We start from the raw sequence: 15,788 nt of genomic DNA on the forward strand, positions 1-15,788 counted from the left end.
GAGTGTGTTGCAAAACCAAATCCTTTAAAAGGGTTCACCTTGTCCCTTGCCTTTTACCTATTGTGCTAGAAATTGTTTGCCATGCTTAGCAACCAAATTACACATGCAGTGGGCAGGCAACCCTGGTTAGACTTATAAACTAGTCTGACCTTTGAATGGTGCCATAATCAATGATGCTACTATCTTGATGAAAGAAACCACTTTATGCCACATATAAAAATAACATGGGCCTTTAGCAAGTGGATCAATAGAAAGAATTGTTTTCAAGAACTAGATATCTATATAAGTTACATTTTAATGCAAATGAGTTTACAAAATTAACATCACGGTAACTACTAGAATTACTGCACTGGCATAGTTTGGCAGGCGCTGCTTGTCTGGGTGCCTAGGAGTTGGGCTGGTCTTCAGATAAGATAAGAGATAAGATGCCATAGGAGTGGGTTTCTCTGTGTTGGAAGATGCAGAATGGGTGTGTGTGTGTGTGTGTGTGGATAACGTGTAAAAAGTTCAGAGCACAGACAATAAAGTTTAGATCTGGAATCAAATCTCCCCAAAGTTCAGGGGATTTGCTTTGGCTCATTTTGTAGTTAGACCCCAATCGTGCACAGAAATCCACCCTAGTGGACCGCTGTCTCTGCACAGAGACCTACTGTGAGCACAGGGGTCCATCTGCATCGTGTTTCTAAAGTGTTCGAACACTAACATTTTGTCGGCTAGCCTAAGTTATACACATTCTTAGAAGATAACCTAGATCCAAACCACTGATCTAATCACCATTAACCTATTAGGAATAAATAAGGAAACAGCTCAATTATTTCAGCCTTAGGAAGTAATATCTTACATGAGTTGGTAAGTACAGGTCATACACAGACCCAGAGTCCACATCGATGGCGTGAAATCCCACTTGCGAGCCATAGATCACTTTTAATCTTTGTCCATTTTCAACTGTCAGGTCAACTGACAGTGGTTTGTGATGAAGTGAAGTGAATGACTGGAAAGAGAAAAAAGTCAGATACAATTATAAATACATTCTGAATATAGTAACTGCTAACTGAGTTGCTGGTTTCTGGGTTTGTTATTTTTACATTTACAAATATGACCTTTCCCAATATTTACTAGAACTCAAAAACTGGGTGGTTATATGTCACATTTACATCAGTGTCCCTGTTCCTGTGTTACAACGGAATCTTATTATCTTCCTTGTTCAACCAAAAGGTGCAAGTTACTGAGAAGTGTAAAAGAATAACAGAGGAAGATATTCATAGGCAGCACTTTATATCCTGACCCTAGTTTATTGTAAATTAGTACATTCAATGATCTATTAATGAGACATATTAATTATATACTGAATTATATACTGAAGACAAAGGAGTTACTACTTCTAATGTATCTTGTAAAGAGCCAGTTTATTTAAAAATACATCCCTATACTAGACACAGGGTCAAATTCTCTTCTCAATTACAATTGTAATCCCAATATTCTATAGCTAAGGGCAGAATTCGGCCTTACAGCTAGTATCTGTTTATCTAACTCAGGTGATTAGTCCCACTTAAGTCTATGAACTGCTGGATAAATCAAACAAAATTTGGTCCCTTGTCTGAGCCATGCCATCTTCTAGTATTTCAGCATTCTTATTTCATTTCTCTGTTAACCAAAGATCTGAGTTTGCGATTTCCTGTCTCAGAATAACGTTCTGCTTCAATCAACTTTCTACTGTTTATTTTGGATGAAACCCAAAAGTTTGTTCAGTCTCTGTCACAATTATCTTGATTCCAAGGAAAGGTTTAGGTGTTTCTTTCCACATACTCAAAATTAAATGTTGTTGACAGCACCTTACTGATTCTGTAACCTAGAAGCTGAATTATGCAGCTGAGCACGATGGCCATCAGTCAAATTTCTGTGCTAAATTTGATTAATTTCGGGTGACATCTCCAGAAGTGCTCAGTGCTGGCTATAATCTGCTCCCACTGAAGTCAATGGGACCTTTCTTACTGACCTCAAGGGCTGGGATTTTACGATTAAAGAATCCTAAGGGAGTCAGGTATCCAACTCCTACTGACTTGCATAAGGTTCCTAATTCCTTTAGGTGCCCTAACCCCGCCCCCTCCCCCCAGATTTTTATAGGGTATTAGACCAACATTGAGCACTTTTGAAAAGTCAACTCTTAGGAATTATTTCCCCTTCCATTTGGGGCAGTTCATTTGCTTGTGTGTCCAGACACATATTTTAGACAAGATGTTTTAAATAATTGTTGATTGTTAGTAAACACACGTCTGCAATGTTTAAGAGACAATTTGATATGTGGCATTTGCATGGTGAGCAAAATGATCTAAATTAAAAAAAAGTTTACTCGTTTGCTTCTAAATTAAAAATAAATGTTGCACAAAGCAACAAAATCTGGAGCAGCCGGTGGGAGATAAAACAGTGGGTGCTAATGATACCTTTAAACCAAGATGAGTTCTTACCTTAAAAGCCATAAATTTGTGATAGGGCTTTGGAGCCCAAGCATACACCTCCACGGAGCTTTTCAAAGCAATAACAAGAAATTTGATTCTCTCATATTTCACTACAATACAAAAGGAACAAATTATTTTGGTTTCAGCTGGCCCATACAAATGAAAAATACTTCGAGTTCAGATTCCGATGCCCTTAATCACACTCAATAATTTCAATGGGACTATTTTTGGAGTAAAGTACCGTTCACTGAGTAATGGGATTAGATGCTGGTCGTTGATATTTAACAACTACTTGTAAAGAATCTCTCTTTTACTTTGAACCTACAGTTCAATGTCTTTCAGTAACACAGCCAATGCTTATTGCTATTATTAATATTTATTTATCACCCAAAATGTATGCTAGCTACCTTCCAGACAATCAAGACAGGTCAGTGCCCAAAAACACTTGATCTAAGGCCCTGTTCCTGGAAGCACTTTTGTATGTGATGAAGTTACTCACATGCGTAGGTTTATACAAGATTGGGACCTACGTCACTATACAGACCCAAGAGAGGAAGGAAGCAATGCAAAATTATTATTTTATTGAAGTCTACACGTGGGCCTATACCGTTATCTGCTGCTCAAAATTCTTTACAAAGGTGGTATTTTAAAGATGGGTAAACTGAGGTACAGAAAGAGCTGTGCAGTGTTTGCAAGCAGTTCATTACTAGTATTCGTGATGGGAAGTCAAAGCTTTTAGACTCAATGTATATAGGTCAGAGGATAATTTTCTGTTCCTGGGTTGGACAAGAAACTCTACAGTCAGATTTCTGGCATGAATGCTTAACAATTATAATCGTGATGCCTTGTCCCTAGTGCCTGATCCAATGCCCATTATTGGAGTCATTCCATTACCTTCAACGGGCACTGAGTTGGGCCGTTCTATAGCACCTTTTGTTGTACAGATCTCAAAGCAGTATAAAAAAATTTAATGAATTAGTCTTCACACTGCCCCTATCAACTAAGCAAGTCTATTATTCCCATTCTCAGAGAAGTTAAGGGCTCTATCGTGACTTTATGGCAATGGCCATAAGACATCATCTCCACTTCCATACTCTTTTGGTTATGTTTCTAATTTGTTTGGTTTAGTGTGGTTATTGCAGGAGTGCATGGACGCCCCCAGGCCCATCATGCGAGGTCCTGTACAAACAAATAACAAAAAGCCTGCCATAATGGTCTCGATCATCCACTTCTGCTTCTATCCAGCGAGATGGCCTCAAGTCGCTGCTAGAGGCTGGGGAAATCATGGGATAAACAGCTGTGCAAACTCTTCCATAGACAATTGCTTTTTGAAAGGATTTTCTGTCATGCAACAGACCCCCGCTGGCATTACTTAGCGATGCTATCAAGCGCACGTTGTGATATCTTCTAGGCTACAAAAGGAGGGCCAGCGGTTTGCTGAGCTCCTTCGCGGAGCTCTAAAGGCTTTATTCTCATCTGAGCGTGCGTGTTGGCGGTGGCCTCCCCATGTGTTGAGCATTTCAGAGAGGAGCAATTTCTTTGAGTTGGTTAAACTCACGTTGGGTTTATGAACAGTAAACACAGAGCTGGGCACTGAAAATTAAGGCTTTTTTGGTTTGTTTTATTTTAATTCTGCCAGACACGAGCATTTCCCTCCGAAATAGAACAGGCCACAAGGGTGTTGCTTTCCTACACATTTCTGCCTCATTTTACATTCAGTGTCTGTGTGGCAAATTACAGTCATGTTCTCTAAAAAAGACGCAGGTGTTACACGAGTTAGGTAAGAATTATTTCTGGGGGAGTAAGGGTGTGCTCAGCACATGCTGCTCAGATAGGACCATTTCACACAGGCACAACACATAATGGCAGCTGGGTGAAGGGGCGGGGCTGGACGAGGATGGTATACTGATGAGAAAGGCCAACCTACACAGAGAAAATAAAAAACAGTCTTGCTCTCTACAGGAAAAGTGCCTGTAAGGACAAAGGTCAGAATACACAAGGATTTGCAAATAGTGAAATAGCAGCTGCTGCTCGTCCAAAGCAGCAAAGCAACAGAGACAATCCCTGTCTATCTGACTACGGAGAAAGAGGAATACATTGCATTTTGCTGAAGGTCAAAGTTGAGAAGGGGATGCTGTCTGCAACGTCCAAGGGCATCCGCACAACTCCTATAGACATGGCCACAGTTTGGTAAACTGGAAATGTCAAGGTGCAGAGAGGCTTTTTGTCTGAGGTTTGCAGGGGGTTCTCCAGATGTTAGAGTTTTTCTGGCTCCCCGAGAGTCTTTTGTATGACCATTTTGTCAAATTACTTAAGTTATTTTCTATCTCATGTCCATCCTCCCAGAAGCTGCAAACAAGTGTACATGTACATTTGTGTACACTGTTCTTTATAAAACCTAAAAATGAGCCATTAGAGTGGAAAATAAATGCAGCTGCACTAGAATGACAAAGAAAATAACTATAGGTTCACACAGATCTATTTAACTTTCTGTCTCTGATTTCATTCTAAACTATGCCAATTTTAAAGCGCTGTGTTGTAAAAGCAAAGCAATAAAACAGAGTATAAGGCAAAGACCTCCCCAACTCCCCCACCCACCCACCCATTAATTTGCTATATTGCTTGGGAAAACCCAGCTATAATATAGCGTCTTTTAATACAGTCAAATCTATTTTATGTTCTGCTACAGCATGAATCACTGAAATATTTTACGTGCTAAAGTAATAATGACTGTCACACATACTAGTGTTCATCTTCAAAGGTGCTCTATGCAGAAGCCGAATAAAAGCCAGATGATAGTTCAGTGATGGTCACAAATGCATATTATTGCATACTTAAGTATAACATTGATATGTATATTTAAGGCTTATACAATACAGAGACAGGGACGGTTTGTGGGACACCCATCCTGATCAATCACCTGCAGGCATCCCATTGATGCTGTTACTGTGCAGGTACTCAGGGCCAGAAGAGGAGACTGGTATGACGGAGGTGAAAAATGTCACTACCAGTGAGGATGCCAGCCAACCCCAGAATGCTGAAATCACTGGCTGAGCAACAGAAGCGTCCTGCCTTTCAGTTCAGCCAACCTTCGCAGGCTGCAAAGGGAGGAGCAATGTGGAATTAAAGGGAGTGGGGCATTCTTGATGTACTGCACGCAGGTTTGAAGAAATGTCAAAGCCCAGGTATAATTTTTCAATAAGGGTGAAGGAAAATGTGGCCAATACGTGTGATCAGATAGGAAAGGAGAACTGCGTATGGCTGCCCAGGAACGAGACTCACCGACTTTGTAGTGCACGCAGCCTTCCAGGTCTCCCACGGACACCCAGCCTTGCCGCTTCTCCACCTCTGGATCGTTGCGCAAAATCTTGTTTCTCAGCCAGGATAAATAATACACCCTCAGCTTATTCTTTTTGCCTGACATGCACAGATCAGAAAAAGAGGCAACCCATTTTACTTCAGAGCAGTACAAATCTCTTGTATTCAGCCTCTGCGATTATTATGACCCAGAGTACCAAGAGATTTGTGTCGTTTCACGTGAGACACGAGGCCAGCAGTGCAGAAGAGGAGACCCCATGTGGTGCCAATGTCTGGCACGGGGCTGACACACCGATCACATCGTGGCCCTTGCACACCCGTATTTATTTTTTTCTCTTTTCCCAATCTTCATACTTCACACACAGCTTTTCCCTTACACCCACTGAATGGCTGCCCCTAGACCCCGGCCTGATGCGAGAGTAGAACATCTGACATCTGTCACATCACTCTGAAGGGAGGGTTACAGACATGGTCTGGAAAAGCCATTCTAGATGGGGGAGTTACGTCAGTGCCAATTCATTGTCAGCCTTCATTGTAGGCACCTATTTTCTTTGGATTCCTGTTGGAGGGTGTGAGGCGGTGCCCACCCCACACAAGCCCTGGAGAGGTTGAAGGGCTAGGCAGGCCAATTAACTGCCCAGGCTGCACGTGAAGGAGGAGACAGGCAGCAGGCCACTCATTGGAAATGGGCGCAGCTGGGCAGGAACAGGAGGGGGCTGTATAAAGCCCAGAAGCTGAGAGCAGCAAGAGGCTGGAAGGAAATGGTCTACAGTCACTGTCTGGGAGGAGGGAGCTTGGACTGGCAAACCCAGAAAGAGGAGGAAGCCAGATGAGGAGGGCGAAGCCCAGGGAAACAGCAGCAAGAGGTAGGACCATACAGAGCTTGGCTGCTTGTCATAGGAATCCTGGCCTGGAACCCAGTGTAGAGGGTGGGCCTGGGTTCCCCTGCTAGCCACCGGAAAGTGGTGCAGGGCGTTGGCGACACCAGCCAGCCAGCTGGTCCGGAAGGACTTTGATTTCCCTGGAAAGGGAGGAACTTAGTGGGAGGGCCAAGCCACGAACAGGAAGCTGCAGCTCGGGGCGTTAAAGGGTGGCCTCAGGGTAAAGGAAACGACGGATAGCGACACTGCCAGAGGAGGGCAGCGCCTGGCAAGGGCTAATCCCCAGAGCCACCAGGAGGAGGCGCCACCACCAGTGAGTGAACCCTATGACCAGGGCGGGGGGGTTATTTCATGATTCCTTATCTCAAGAAGTCTTTTTAATTTTGTTTTTAGACCTATATAAGGCAAATAGCAATCTAGAGTCAAGAGAGAGGCTCAAAAGAGATGTTGCATCACGTGGAAAGTCGGAACGAGCGAATCTGGGCTTCAGCTATGCCAAATGCACTGTGTCCAACCTGTATATAAATAGCAGCCATTCCAACCTACCCATCCAGGGCCTGATCCTGCGAGGTGCTGAGCATCCTCAGCTGCCATGACAGCCAATGGGACCTGAGGACCTCAGCACCTGCAGAGTAGGGCCCCACATGATTCGTTTGCCCTCTTGCCAGCCATACATTGATGTGATGTAACAATGTTTTGGATGGAAATCTGCTTAGAGCGATGCTCACATGTTATATAAACAATTAACCAAACACAGACTGCCTTAGCAGCAATGAAATGATGGGGACCAGTCAGGTTTAAACATTCAGCACATTTTTATATCCCACAAACCATTTTACACATTAAGCATGTAATGGCATATCCCAGGTCACAGCCGAATCTGGAAGGAGGATGCAAATATCAGCGATCCAAAGAGTGCTTTCCTATTAGCAAAAATAATTGTCCTGCTTTGTCCTACAAGAGGGACGTCGATAACCTAATTCATAACCTAATTCCTCTTTATAATTGATGAAGTGGGTCAGATACTTTTAGACACTGAACAAACCTGATATGGTGATTAGCACATTGAGTCCTTCCAGAACATCCATTTGCTGGAATCGTCTCCTTGTGATCAGCGAGTAAACCCTTCCTTGTCCACTTCGGTCCAGCAGCCATAACCCATTCTCCGTCCCCACCAGTAAATTTACTCCTGTTAGTACATAAAAACCACTGTAAATTGTCTACTGAGTCATAGCACATTTCAGCATTAATTGCTTATCTATAACTGACTCTGCTTTGGACTTCCTTCTCTTAACTGCCTCGGATATATTATCTGGCACTATGCAGACGACCTCGTGAAAAGTGAATTACAGAATTCTCACTATTTCACAATGCAATAAAACCCCAATCCAGCTAAGTACTTAAGTACACATGTAACTTTAAGCACGAGTAGTCCCCCTGAAGTCAACGTGGATTTAAACTGCTTTGTGATCCCAAAAGCAGTCTGTGAATATTGCAAAACCTCCAACTCCACTAATGCTCCTGCGTTACGCAGGAGGTCAGACTAGACAATATAATGGTGCCTTCTGACCTTAAAATCTATGAACCACCTCCAACCTCAAATTCAATAAGGGGTAACAGTCCCAAGCACGGGGCACACTAGAAAAGGAACAAACGATGCTAGGAAGTGGATTGTTCAGGAGTGAAAATTTCCGTGTTTCATAAAGACGCTTTCGAATGCCAAATTAATGGAGTGAATCCATCTGAAATCTAATTATTCCCAACAAAGTGAAGGCTCCAATGGGCTGCTGACATGACTGACACCCACTGGATGGGGATTCAGTTTGGCTGGCATGGCTGGTAAGGTTCCTAATCAGCATGTTGTAGTGGAAATAAAATGGCATAAGGAATCACACTGCACAAAACCATCGTTTCTACTGGCAAAGCTCCGATGAGGACCTGGCGTTGTTCAACCTCAGCGTACATGTAAATACAGACTTTGCTACGCTGTTCTGTTCTTCATTTAAAATCTTGGCCTCCTTTAAACATGCATTAAACAAAACTGAAGCTGTAAACTGGAAATCCGCATTTCCTTTGGATAGCGTTTCCCCTATTTCATTCATTTATTTTGTTTTTCATGCGAGACTCAAGCTGACTGGAGGTAAATATTGTGTCAGCTCCACAGAGCTCATCTTCTTTCTTCTCCTAAAACAGATGGATGATGAAAACCATTTCAGAGCAAAGGCACCAGGAAATGCAGGCCCCGTCCACAACTGGGCTAAAGTGGAGTTGCTCCCCTGGAGTCAATAAATCTGTGCTGATTTATACCCACGGGGTTCTCTCTGTAAGTGCCTGATCCTGCAAGGTGCTGAGTACCTCTTGAGAAATTTGTGGGAGTCGAGGGAGTTCAGCCTCCAATAGAATTGATGTCTCAATCTGTTTTAGCTTCTAGAGAAGATACCCATAGAAAGACTCTATGGCAGAGGTTCTCAAACTGGTCCACGGACCACTGGTGGTCCGTGAGCTCCATTCAGGTGGTCCGTGGATAGTTCCCTCTAAGGTGTGCACCTGGGCAGCCACGCACATGAGAATGAAGGGCCACCCACCTAATTAGTGGAGCCGCGCAGGCGTGGCTCCACTAATTAGGTGCCTGGACCCTGGAGAAGATGCACATGTAAGGTGAGGTGGTGGCCTTGGGGGGAATGGGGGTAGGTGGGAGGGGGCCGTGGGGTGAGAAGAAGGGGTGGGGGGAATTTAGAATGTGCAGGGCCGCAGTGGCCAGAAAAAGAGGCCTGTGGCTGCTGTGGCAGGGGAGACCCCCTCCTGCCTACCCCCAGCTTGGGGGTTGCTGCGGCGGGGGAGAGAGGGAGAGATACCCCTCCTTCCCAGCTCCAGCTCGGGGGCTGCTGTGGAGGGGGAGAGAGGGAGAGATCCCCTCCCTTTCCAGCCCCACTCTCCAGAACCTGAGGGATAATTTGGCAAAGCTTGGCACGATCAATTCAGCACTTCATTCAGCTAAGGAAGATTCATAAAATATTGTGTGGCTTACTGTGTGGGAAACCTTCTGGCAAGGCTTTAAAAACACAGGTGCTGATGCTCTGGAAGGGCCTGATGAGCTCTTGGCTCTTTCAGTGAGAAAGATTTTAATTTAGTGCCTTCACCAAAGTGTCCTCCCACCCTGTTGCACCGAATGTTCTGCAATGGAGATTCATCTGGCTGTCACCTTCCACCTCTAAGGTGGCGTCATTTGAGTGCTGCTGTAGGTAAATAGCTCATAGAATATTGGGGTTGGAAGGGACCTCAGGGAGTCATCTAGTCTAACCCCTTGCTCAAAGCAGGACCAATCCCCAGACAGATTTTTGCCCCAGATCCCTAAATGACCCCCTCAAGGATTGAACTCACAACCCTGGGTTTAGCAGGCCAATGCTCAAACCACTGAGCTATCCCTCCCCCACTTTGGGATAAGAGGTGCAATACAAATGCAAAATCTCAGCGTCGCCTATATTGTCAGAAACACCCTGTCCCTCTGTTTCCTAACTAGACACATGCCCCTTCATTTCTAAGCTTACCCCACAGAGCAGCACACAGGATCTCTGAATTAAATTTCTTCTTGTATTTGCGAATTTCTGGACTGTCACTCTGAGGCCGGATATTTGTCGGGTTGACATTGACAACAGAGCCTTTCCTTGCATTCCCTCTCCTAATAGGCTCTGCTTTGGGGCTAGATGCTGGAAGAAAAGACACAGGGAGTCATGAAAGATGTCTCACACCTTGGTCACACCTCACACATGACTTGTTTATTGAAATTTGAAAGCAACTCCAGAGAGCTGCATGTTTCAACACCCAGGGAATAATTTCTGCAAAACTTAACGTAGCATGAGGTAGAACCATATGTCTGCACAGTTTCGGATGTATTCATGAATATGCATTGGGCTAACACATGAACAGAGTAATGCACACTTCATCAGGAACCTGGGCAGAAGCAGTGCAATGAAATCCAACACTATTAACATGGATTTAGAGCAGATGTGGGCAAACTACGGCCTGGGGGCCACATCCGGCCCTTCAGACATTTTAATCCAGCCCATGAGCTCCCGCTGGGGAGCGGGGTCCAGGGCTTGCCCTACTCCACAGGTGCCGTGGCTCCACACGGCTCCCGAAAGCAGAGGCATGTCCCAGCTCCGGCTCCTATGCGTAGGGGCAGCCAGGGGGCTCCACCCCAAGTGCTGCCCCCACAGATCCCATTGGCCGGGAACCACAGCCTACAGGAACTGCAGGGGCAGCACCTGTGGATGGGGCAGAACGCAGAGCTGCCTGGCCGTGCCTCTGCGTAGGAGCCAGAGAACATGCCGCCCAGAGCCTGCACCCCGAGCCCCTGTTGCACTCCAACCCCCAGCCCTGATCCCCTCCCACCCTCTGAACCCCTCGATCCCAGCCCAGAGCACCCTCCTGCACCCCCAACCTCTCATCCCCAGCCCCACCCTACAGCCTGCACCCCCAGCTGAAGTCCCCACCCTCCCCCACACCCCCCAGCCCAGAGCCCTCTCCTGCACCCTGAACTCCTTATTTCTGGCCCCATCCTAGCACCCTCACCCTCTCCTGCACCCCAACCCCAATTTTGTGAGCATTCATGGCCCACCACACAATGTCCATACCCAGATGTGGCCCTCGGGCCAAAAAAGTTTGCCCACCCCTGATTTAGAGTTTCAAAAAGTCACCAGAAAATTCCAGTCTTAATTTCCAAGAATTAAGCCTGGTGCTTTTTGCAAAAGAGCCAGGCATGATGCATTTTATGACTGGCGCAAGCATACTCACGAGAGCTACAAGTAGGTCCTGCTGGACTGCTGGGAGGTGAGATTTGTAGTAGTCTAGGATCTATGAACGAAGTAAAGGATGTGGTAGATGATGAACTACCCTTTGAGGGCGTACTTTCAGCACTTGACGTCTGCAGTGAAAAATAAGGTCGGTTTTCACTTCAGAAGTTGATAGCAGGGAACAGATATTGCATATCACTGCTGGTAACCAGAAAGCTCTCTGAGGTTTATATGAAACTGTACTTGACATAATTAGATCTGAACAACAATTCTGAAGTGCGAGCTTGTGGTACAAATTGAACTACAATGCAGGAAGCCTGAGCAAAGAGTCATGACAAGACACAGCATAGAAGTGAACTAATTGGTCCCTAGGGGAAGAGAGAGAGAAACAGACACCTCGCTTTTAGATCACTCCCTGCTGTCTGATTTGAAGTAGGACATTACTCAAACCTCTCTGCAGCCAGGAGGATGCTGGTGCAGCAACCCAGGCCTGTTTTAAAGACCTGTCTCTTGAGAGAGTTATTACTTATTTGCACCGTTAATGTTATCCCTCACCTGGCAGTGCTGGGGATGTTCCTTTGATGTTGCTGATTTGCACCATTGGCACGGCAGAGAGAGGATGGGTAGAAAAGGTAGCACCCTAGGACAGGGCTGAAGGCAGCAATCTAAGAGCACTAGCACCAGGGGAAAAGAGAAGACGTATACTAATGGAGTGCAGGGGAAGTATGCTAATGTTTGTGTAGGGGGAAAAGGAGGGAGTAAAGAATAAGAGGAACATAGAGGAGGAATGGATGGAGAAACAGGAGAGGAATTAGGGATCGGGTTAGGGCACCCAAGACTTTCTACTGGCCCCTGGTTCAAGCCTCTTTGAAAAGCAAGGGGACCAAAGATCTCTTCTCTTGACGAGACTTGATCCATGGGATTAAAAGCCCGTCACCCTTTGGCCCCTATGCCGGGGAAAAGGAAGGACTGGAGGGAAGTGCTATTGCAGTGAATCTAATGAACACAGTTTGAAGCTATACCTTATTACTTACAGATTTGTTCTGAGGCCCTTGGCTATTCTGGGTAACTTTTTGCTGGTTTGCCGAGGAGTCCGAAATTTGGCTTTGCTGTAGGAGATCTGGCAGGAGATAGTTCTGGTTGTGTATGCTCCACAGTCCTTCCTGGGTGCTACAACTTTGTTTCCCCGCAATATGATTCTGCACATGAAAACAGACTGGGAAGTTAAATTCATCACAACATACTTTTGTTTCGTTGTGTAACCCTGGCTAGGTAGGACAGAAAGTAATGGTGGGGCATTGTGAGGGGAGGCACAGTGCTCTATGTGGTACATCAGTTGAAGAAAATCAGCTTATGGCACAAATGTCAACCCAACAAAAATATGAAACTAAAATGACAGTGTACGGATATGCTGATATATGACAAGCATTTAAACAGCATCAATAATGCGCCTTATTTACAAAATAGCCTTAATTAATTAATTAGTAAATGTTCACATCCCCAAGTGGTAGGTAAGGAGGTACTGTCATCCAGGTAGAAAAAACGAGGCACAGAAACAAAATGATTTGCCCCTAAACCACAGGCAGAGTTGGCATCACAGCTGGGATCAGAACACATGAGTTCCTTGATCCCAGCCCTTTTCTCAGACCATACCTCATTAGCGTCCTTGTCATTAAAACTTTCACTTACTGTAGCTGTAAGATCTGATTACGGCATAATCACACTCAGTAAAGGCACACTGAAAAGACTGGGAAGACTAAGAATCTCAGTCTTACCAATACTGTGCATTTTTGTACTGCAGCCTTCCTTATACCTGTCAGCTCAGTGGGTTATCAGACACCACACAAGTAGCATCTATAGATGTGGTAGGGCAGAGGGCTCTGGGTACAATGGCCAAGTTTGGCTAAACTAGGGTCACTGAGACACTGATATATGTTCTAGGTGGTGAGTGGAGTGCAGAAGGATCTGTCTACTGTGGAGGATGAAGGGGAAGGATGGTATTTGAGGACCATCGGTGCTGGGATGTAGGAAACAATGGGATGCTAAGTGTAACATTAGAAATTTCCTGTTGAATTATACTCAAGCAAAAAAAGAAAAAAAAGAAAAAAAAAGGGAACACTGGCTGAATCAGAAGCCGCAGTCTGTGTGGTTTGCTGGCTGATAAACAACCTAGTGAAGTAAACTAAGCCTTTGTGAATGCTGGCCAATATATCTGAAGACAAGCAGTGAATTCTAAATCGAAGTTGCTTGTCTTTTAAAAGCCAAATAACTAATTGGAAATTAAAGAGATGCTGTGAAGCATTTTTTATTCTACTTTTTTTCTAAACTTGCCATTGGGCTAATATCCTGGGGTGTATTAACAGGAGTGTTGTATATAAGACATGGGAGGTAGTTGTCTCATTCTATGTGGCACTGGGAGGCCTCAGTGGGAGTACTGTGTCCATTTCTGGGCACCACACTTTAGGAAAGATGTGGACAAACTGGAGAGAGTCCAGAGGAGAGCAACAAAAACGACAAAAGCTTTGGAAAACCTGACCTGACCTAAGGAAAAATTAAAAAAAACCCTGAGCATGTTTAATCTTGAAAAAAAGATGACTGACGGGGGCATCTGATAATAGTCTTCAAATATGTTAGGGGCTGTTATAAAGAGGATGGTGATCAATTGTTCTCCGTGGCCACTGAAGGTAGCCCAAGAAGGTTTAATCTGCAGCAAGGGAGATTTAGGTTAGATATTAGGAAAAACTTTCTAACTATAAAGGTATTTAAGCTCTGAAAGAGATTGTGGAAATGTTTAAGAACAGGTTGGACAAACACTTGTGAGGGAAAGTCTAGGTTTCTTGGCCCTGTCTCTGGGGGCTGGATGTGGTGACATCTCGAGGTCTCTTCCTGCTCTACATTTCTAGGATTTGTAATCCCATCTCTGATGCATGACCCTAGGGCTTTGTCTACACTCCCACTTTTGTCGGTAAAACTTTTGTCCATGAAGGCTGAGAAAACCACCCTCCTGCCCAACGTAAGTTTCACCGGTGAAAGTGCTGGTGTGGACAGCACTATGTTGGCAAGAGAGACTCTCCTGCTGACACAGCTAACGCTGCTCATTGGGGGTGGTTTAATTATGCTGGCAGGAGAGCTCTCTCCTGCCCACAAAGAGCAGCTACATGGGAGACCTTACAGCGGTATAGCTGTGTCCAGGGCCGGCTCCAGGGTTTTTGCCACCCCAAGCGGAAGGAAAAAAAACAGCCGTGATTGCGATCGGCGGCAGCTCCACCGCGCCACTTTCTTCTTTGGCAGCAATTCAGCGGCAGGTCCTTCCCTCCGAGAGGGACAGAGGGACCCGCCGCCAAAGAGCCCGACTTGCTGCCCCTTCCCCTTGGCCACCCCAAGCACCTGCTTGTTGAGCTGGTGCCTGGAGCCGGCCCTGGCTGTGTCGCTGTAAGGTCCGCAGTGTAGACATAGCCTAAGAGTTCTTTTCCTACAGACTTGCTGCTTTTTCTGTTGCGGAACCAACATTTGATTCCTTCCTAAGAGAGGAAGGATGCTATTGTGACTGAGGCTCAGAAGCCAGGGCTGGGGTCCGGGAACCTGAGCACTATTGCTGGCTCTGTCACAGTTTGCCTGTATGACCGTGGGCAGTCGCTCAATCTCTCTGTGACTCATCTTCACCATCCTTGAAATGAGAATAAATTCATTAATGTTTGTCAGTGCTTCAAGGTCCGTGGATAATAGGTGCTCCGCAAGAGCAAAGTTTTATTATTATCACTCCAGCTTGGTGTTTTCAAGGCACCAATGGAGAGAATGGTTCTATTTTGTTTGCTTTCTTTTTTCGTGTACCAGGAATATCGTCTGCTCTGGGAACACAGTTTGCTAGTTAATGCAGGTGGGGCTGAGCCAGCAGATGGAGTAAGAGAGCACAACATACGTGTTTTGTGGGGGTCCTTTATGACTTCTTAAATTCCTAGGAATGAAGGTATTTTTCACTGGGTAATGATTTAAAAAGTGAGAGGATATTTCTCCCTAAATTATAAACATTGTAAAGAAAATCTGGACCCTAATTCTATATTATGATGACTGATAGTATCGCGTTACGTAGGTCCTTTAACAAATCTGCTGATTCAAGAAACTATTCTACTCAGTAAGAAAGAAAGACAAAGAAGGAGGCACAATTTTGTAATAATAAGCAGATTTATAGGAGACCCCAAACCTGAAATGGCTTAAAAATTGTTTAAAGGTTTGTAGCTGTAATTTGAAATTGCAGATCAAAACTTGACAGGAAACTGACTGGATGCTGTTCTGTTCAGAAGAAATGGAAATGATGTTTATCACGTATATTAGCAATGATA

The 15,788-nt window shown here is 44.9% G+C and overlaps 1 protein-coding gene across 1 annotated transcript in view; it reads right to left on the reverse strand.

The window, feature by feature from the left end:
* NRK (Nik related kinase) overlaps positions 1-15,788 on the reverse strand; it is a 129,456-nt gene that overhangs the window by 19,543 nt on the left and 94,125 nt on the right. The window contains exons 22-28 of the mRNA XM_045030447.1: positions 12,483-12,647; positions 11,450-11,579; positions 10,204-10,362; positions 7,701-7,844; positions 5,739-5,873; positions 2,466-2,566; positions 842-991 (exon numbers count right to left, since the gene is read on the reverse strand). Of these exons, the coding sequence (XP_044886382.1) occupies positions 842-991; positions 2,466-2,566; positions 5,739-5,873; positions 7,701-7,844; positions 10,204-10,362; positions 11,450-11,579; positions 12,483-12,647 (984 nt within the window). The remainder of the gene's footprint in view (positions 1-841; positions 992-2,465; positions 2,567-5,738; positions 5,874-7,700; positions 7,845-10,203; positions 10,363-11,449; positions 11,580-12,482; positions 12,648-15,788) is intronic.

This window comes from Mauremys mutica, chromosome 9, assembly GCF_020497125.1.
Source record: "Mauremys mutica isolate MM-2020 ecotype Southern chromosome 9, ASM2049712v1, whole genome shotgun sequence".
NCBI lineage: Eukaryota > Metazoa > Chordata > Testudines > Geoemydidae > Mauremys > Mauremys mutica.